Genomic DNA, 7,083 nt, shown 5'->3' with positions numbered 1-7,083 from the left:
GTCATGTCATTTTCATTGGATGGTGCATGCATATACATGTGTTGGATATTGAAAACTGGATTTTCACGAGTTAAATGGATTTTTGGGTGCGTGTGTATTACGACCCTAAGCCAAGATGTGACATTATCTCGGTGGAGTTCCTCTGGTCATTCGGGAATGAAAAATACTGAATAACATCTCCTGGATTGTTGTTGGACGACAATCAGCTCAGACGATACGGTAACGCTGTCGGCTGACTCCATGGTTCCTTGGATGATGGGGACTAGAGGATGTCTGGTCATGGTACGCGTTAGGCGCAGAGCTGGGTATCGCTTGTGTAGATGCCACATGCGTAGTCGTTACTTGCAGTGTGGCATAGGAGCCAGAGTGTGCAAATGATCTCTAGGGGAGATCATGGTGCATGCAATAAGTTGAAAACTAGTTTTGACATTGGATATGAGCCATTTTCTAGAAAAATGATGAGTTTGATTCAAAGATATTTGTGAGCAATTTTCTAGAAAATGACAGGATTTTTATAAGTGAATTTTTGTAAACAATTTTCTGGAAAAATGATGGATTTCTTGTTTTGAACCATTAGCTGAGATAATGACGAGGAAATGTTTTAATGGAAATATTGTGGGTCATTATCTGGGATAATGACAAGGAAATGTTTTTAATGGAAATGTTTGGGTCAAAAATTGGATTTTTGGCATGCGTTGGAAAAAGAATTATTTTTGGAAAATATTATTTTTGGATCTCATGCATATGGCATCATGTTCATGCATATTGTTGAGTTTTAATGTATTTTTATCTTGTAGGTGTTTGGATTACTACTTACCTACGGTATCGTCTTTAGTACCGTATATTTTGATGTAAAAAATGAGGAGGCTGAGCCCAAAGAGGCAGCTCGACCAAAGGAGTGATTGGGGATCACTCGTGGGTAGAGATTTGTTTCCTGCTTTCAATCATTGCTTTTGATTTGTATTATATTTATACTGGTTAATTGTAATATTTTTTATACGCTTGAGTTTAAGTGAGATTGTTTTTAAATCTATATTTAAAATTCAAGTACTTAGTTGAATGACTTTTGTGAACCTCTGTGTTATTTTGTTATACACATGTTACATGTACACAAACTTAGCACTTAGTGATGGAATGTGTGACCCACGTTGTCATCATCCCGATTTTCACACGTCCGTACGTGGGAGTTGGGGGCGTTACAATCCAAGTCTAATTATTCTCTTTTCACAAAATAATAAGATTACTTTATTTGTGGCTTTATCGGTATATGTTGATGATATACTTGTTGCAAGTATTAATATGACAACAGTTGATTGTATCAAGTCAACTCTAAATGATTAGTTTAAATTGAAATATCTAAGACCTGCAAAATATTTTCTTGGAATTGAGATTGCTAGATCAAAAAGAAGTATATCCATCTACTAAAGGAAATATGCTTTAGAACTTTTATCTAATGTTGGTTTACTTGGGATCCAAGCCTACTAAATTTTCAATGGATCATTGTCAAAGTTTTGAATACCGTTCTAATAACCTTTTTGGTTAAGGTACTGGAATGAAATATTTTGATATCAGTACCATTTCAGAATTAATTATATATTATATATAAATATTTATATGTATATATAAACTAACAACTAATAGAATAAATACATATATATGTGTGTGTGTGTGTGTGTGTGTGTGTGTGTGTGTGTAAGTGTGTATCATGTATATGTGTATATATATGGAAGAACTTAAAATTTATAAAATGAATATATGTTAATAAAATCACAAACTTGAGTTAAGACATAAAAACAAAGAAAGAAAAATAAAAGAATAGATAAATGATTAAAAATAATGATATTTAAGAAAAGAGAAAATGATGGGACATATTTAAAGTTACAAACAAAAATTAATATTATATAAATATATTTTATATTCTAGAATTAATTAAATATTATCTGGATTTAAATTTTACAAAAATGTCATCTAAGTATAAGAAAAATTACAAAAACAGTTTAAAACGGAATGAAGACCGAAACGCCATTCCAGAATGGCCGAAACGAGACCGGAATAGCTGAAATTTAGAACAAAACAGAACGGGTTGGTATAATGTACCAGACATTGCACCAGAACGAAAAATGTCAACCGTACCAATCGATATGAAACGAAATTCACAACATTAATCCTTATTGCAAACTTGCTAAAACAAATGGTGATTTACTTGAAGATGCCTTGGTTGCATAAGACTCATTGGAAGACTACTATATCTTACTAATACAAGACCTGATATAACCTTTGCAATGCATCATTTAAGTCAGTTTCTTGATGCTCCTCGACTACCATACATGCAGGCAGCTCTCAGAAATTTAAGATACATTAAGAATGCACCTAGTCAAAGGATGAAATACATTGAACTGAACTATGATCTAGTTAGAGAAAAGACTCAAGCTAGTGTCTTGACAACTCTTCATGTTTCGTTAGCTCACCAAGTTGTTGATATGCTTACTAAACCTTTAGGTTATATACCTTTTCATACTCTTCTAAACAAAATGAATGTGAATAACATATACATATCATCTTAAGGAGGACTACTATAGGTTTGATACTTTATTTTATCTTGATTTTACATTTACTTACATGCAAAGTCAACAAAGTCAATTTGAACTCAACTCTCGCAAGTAGTTAGTTTTACCTCTGTTTAGTAACCTTTCCCGCCTTTATGGTCTTGTATATAAACAAAGGATTAGATGTACTTCAGGTTCATGTTGAATACATAAAATTTCAAGATTTCATTTCTTTCTCTCGAGTTCCATTTGCTTCATGCTTGTTTGTTTTTATTTACTCTAGCTGCCGAGCAAAGGTCGAGCTCGATGATGGGACTGGCAAGCTCATTGCATCTTTATTCAGTGATGATGCAGAGAAAGCTCTAGATTGAACTGCCAAGAGGTATTTGTGGAGTATACCAACTTGAAGCGTTTGTTTAGTTACATAAAAAAGAGAAATTTTGATAATATATTGTCCCAACCAATGCATGCTTATATATACTCATCCAATTCTTCTTTGCACTATAGGATGACATTGAAAACTTGGGTTAGATCACGAGCCTCTCCACCTCAATCATTCATTGTGCAGAAGCGGTCTTCTATGCTCGAGACTCATTTGCAAGGCTGTCAATATAATGTTTCCTTACTCTTTGATGATGTTATAAAAGTTGAATAGCCTATTGATAGGTTCTATTGCCGTTAATAATTATCCTAATATTATTTAAGAAGACATTATAAACTTATTTATCATCTAACGTTGGATGGTTGTTATTTTATTATGAATGCTTATTCGGGCATATGCATTCACTTAAAACTTATGTCGGTTAACGTTGTTGTTTGTGGATGTGACATACTTCGATAAAAACTTTTCCTTCCCTTGCTTATGCCTATTTGCGATTAGCTCCCTGTGTTCTTTTTTTTTTTTTTTTTTTTTTAATAATTGAAAATACAAGGCCTTGTTTCTAAAAAAAAAAACGAAAAAAAAAAAAAAAAAACAGGAATGTGAACCAAAATTGGGTGTGCACAAGAAATGTAGGACCGAATTCGTCCTTTCCCAGAAGAGGATTCATAAGTTTTGTACACGTGGGCAAAATAAGGGGCCGACAGAGATTGTTTTCCATGGGCCATCGTTTAAGCTCAGCCTTGTTTGTATTTTTCTCTTTTTTGTGTTACCACATCTGCTACTTTTTTTCTTATATTTTCAAAAAAGTTTAACATGCTCTTGCTTGCATGGAGACATATATCTTAATTTTTAGAAAGTTATAGTCGTAAGTAAATGAGAGTCAGGTGATTGTTTTGAAAAAAATAAATAAATATTAAATTTATATGAGAAAAATTAATTTTTTAATAGTATATATATATTTTTTTAAATGATTATACGACATTCGCGTATTCTACGACTATATGTAATATTACTCTAATTTTTATTTCAAATGCAAATGTAGACACAAAGTCCTAATGGTTGCAAATTTACTGGGAAACCGACTCAACTAAGAAAATTTCAAAACCATTGATCCTATAGATTGGAGTGAATAGTTTCAGCCAAGCCTATTTGTTATTTTTATGTAAGTTATGTTACGTGTAATCACTTTTAACTATTTTTTGTATATATTATTAATATGATTGACTAAACCGGTTATTTTATATTAAAAAAATAATGCTACCAATTACATTAATAGAGTATGTAAAAAATATGTAAAAGTGACTGTATTTAAAATTTTTATTTTTTATATAAAGCCATACACTCTGATAAATATTAGACAATATAATTGAATTGTTTATTTGGGAAGACAAATCAAGTTTCCAAGTATACATACCTCATAAATTTAAATAAGATTGAGATGTCTTTTATATGATTCAAGAGTTCAAGTTAAATAGGATTGATATTTTAATTAAATGGGCGGGTTAGGATCGTCACATTTAATTCGAGTCTCATATGACATGACTTGAATTTAATATTCAACGCTTAGAACTGACATGAAATTTAAGAGACAATAACTGAAACATTTTATAATTTGAATGAAATAAATCAAGTTATAAAAAATTTATAAAATACTAACAGAAATTTGACAGGACTGGACGAATTATCAAATCCTCAATATTTAAGAATGAAAAGGCATTGGATGCGACCCCACGGAAGAGCTTAGTAATTTATAAATATTATATAATTTTTTTTTTAAATTAATTAATTATAAAAAATTAATATTTTAATAATAAATTTCATTTTTTTTTAAAATATCCGCACGACAGTTACAATTTACGTAACTTTACTTTATATGATTAGCTCTTCTCTGTTTTTTATTTTTTATTTTTATTTTTATTTTTTGGTTTTGTTTTTTCAACTGCTACACGTAGGTGCCGTAAGCAGCAATAATAGCAAGCGCGAGCCGACACGCAACCCTCTCCTTCTCCTCTCCTCCTCCGACACACGCACAGGCTCAGAGGTTGAGCTTTCACAATATTCAATACTGCGCCTCTCTCTCTCCGTAAGTCTCTCTCTCCCTCTCTCTCTCTCTCGATTCTCTCCCTCCCTCTCTCCCTCCCCAGAAGTCATGGCTGAGTGCCTGACCCCAATCGCATGTTCGAGAAGCTAATTTTGCTTGGGGTAAAATTTTGAAATTTGGGTTTTTATGCGTGATTACCTGATTCATGTTGTTGGGTTTTGATCTGAGGTTTGGGGTTCTTATTATTTGCATGGTTTGTGTTCTGTTTTTAATCTTCAAAGATTATGCTTGTTAATTGTTGCCCTCTTTACTTGCGCCGAAGAATTATGCTTTTGGAGTAATTTGCTGAGCTCTATGCCTATTGAGTAATTAGCGAAACTTTCTGCTTTAAAATTTTATATAAATATATATTGCGTCTTTGGATATGGTTCCCCTGCAACCGAAGAAAGCATCCATATCGATTTTATCACTTCGCTGATTATGCTTCTTCTTAGGGTTTGTAAGCTGATTTTTGAACGAGCTAATGCATGTCCCACATTACAATGTTTATTTGACTGTTGGGTGAATGTGAAGTTCGATTCCATACTGGTTTTCTCTTAATATGTGACATTTTTGTTTTTCAGTGAAGAAAGTTTGTTCTCTTTGCGCGTGTCCCGTTCTCTTCTCCAATCCTCCACACTCAAGAAAGGAAAAACAAAACCCTAATATTTTTAACCTTACCGGGTCTATCTATACATATATATTATCGTCATACAAGAAATGGAGGTTAAGCTATGGAACGACAAGCGCGAGAGAGAAATGTACGAGAACTTTGCTGAGCTTTATGCAATAATTAAGGCCACTGAGAAGCTTGAGAAGGCATATGTCCGCGATATAATATCCTCATCTGAGTATGAGATCGAATGCCATAAACTCATTGCCCATTTTAAGACCTTGGCTTCTACACTCAAAGATACTGTCCCGAGCATTGAGAGGTTTGCGGATACTTATAAAATGGATTGCCCAGCAGCTATAAACCGCCTGGTTATCTCTGGAGTTCCTGCCACAGTGGAGCATAGATCTGCTGCGGCTGGCTCAACAACCAACTCAGCTGCCATTGTGGCAGAGTGTGTTCAGAATTTCATTACTGCGATGGACTCGCTGAAGTTGAATATGGTGGCAGTTGATCAGGTGCACCCGCTGCTGTCAGACCTTTCTGCTTCACTTAATAAGTTGGCTATTTTACCACCGGACTTTGAAGGGAAGACAAAGATGAAGGATTGGATTGCCAGGCTGTCAAAGATGGGGGCAGCAGATGAGTTGACGGAGCAGCAGGCTCGGCAGCTCCATTTCGATCTGGAGTCTTCCTACAATTCGTTCATGGCTGCTTTGCCCAATGATGGTACCTGATTGATTTTTAGAAAGCATGTATATAAGGGGATGTTCTCTTTGTTTTGATGATTACATAATGTATTTTGTGCTTTTAAGCTACTTCATCGTGGTAGATCCTTGGCAATGATTGGAAGAGGTTACATATTTGTGACCACTTATATATTTGGGGATGACTGTCTAGGTGGTCTGAATATTGATCCGTGCACTAAAGATATGGTTTTCATATATTCAATGTGAATGTACTCAAATGTGTTGTTGTTTGTTTGTAATATTCAGTACCTTACTGTTTTTTGTGATGGTAAACTGCTGTTTATCTTGATGAAAGCACGGCTGCTAGTTGCTTGTGCATTATATTTGGTGTGGTTTTTTGTTGATGCATCAAATTCGAGGATCTGAAATATTTAATTAAAATATGCATAGCCTTTAACCCAAACTTTCAGGAGCAGATATGTGGGTGTTTTTGTCTTTCTGGACAGTGATAAACTCATTAGTTATTGAAGCATTATGATTAGGGATTTGCTGGGGGTGGTGGTTGTAGGTTCTGATGCCAATACGAAACCGAGAGTTGAGCAACTAGTCAGTTAGGGTTATCATTCTGGAAAACCGTTTGTATGTTTCAGTTTCCTAACTGCTAGGGGTTGGCTCAAGAGGTATGCTCTCCCAGGTCTAAAGTTCAAATCTCATTGAATGCAAACAATCTCTAGGGGTCATCAGACTGGGAGATTTTCTCCTTAAATTACTTG

General features: G+C 34.1%; 1 protein-coding gene across 2 annotated transcripts; it reads left to right on the top strand.

The window, feature by feature from the left end:
* Window positions 1-4,853: 4,853 nt before the first annotated feature.
* On the top strand, window positions 4,854-6,609 carry LOC122277496 (vacuolar protein sorting-associated protein 28 homolog 2). 2 transcript variants are annotated; one of them, XM_043087487.1, is made up of 2 exons: window positions 4,854-5,011; window positions 5,593-6,609. In XM_043087487.1, exon 2 carries the CDS (start codon window positions 5,729-5,731, stop codon window positions 6,356-6,358), a length of 630 nt encoding a protein of 209 aa, XP_042943421.1. In that variant the 5' UTR covers window positions 4,854-5,011; window positions 5,593-5,728; the 3' UTR covers window positions 6,359-6,609. The 2 variants fall into 2 exon arrangements, with proteins under 2 accessions (XP_042943421.1, XP_042943422.1); XM_043087488.1 differs by having other exon boundaries at window positions 4,970-5,130.
* The last annotated feature ends 474 nt before the right edge of the window (window positions 6,610-7,083 follow it).

Source organism: Carya illinoinensis, chromosome 9 (genome assembly GCF_018687715.1).
Source record: "Carya illinoinensis cultivar Pawnee chromosome 9, C.illinoinensisPawnee_v1, whole genome shotgun sequence".
Taxonomy (NCBI): domain Eukaryota; kingdom Viridiplantae; phylum Streptophyta; class Magnoliopsida; order Fagales; family Juglandaceae; genus Carya; species Carya illinoinensis.
The sequence above is the reverse complement of the archived record's forward strand: the minus strand, read 5'-3'. Positions and strand labels throughout refer to the sequence as shown.

Bases quoted from the DNA above. Each gene is read 5' to 3' on its own strand.
- LOC122277496 (XM_043087487.1), top strand. From the start codon at position 5,729: ATGGAGGTTAAGCTATGGAACGACAAGCGCGAGAGAGAAATGTACGAG.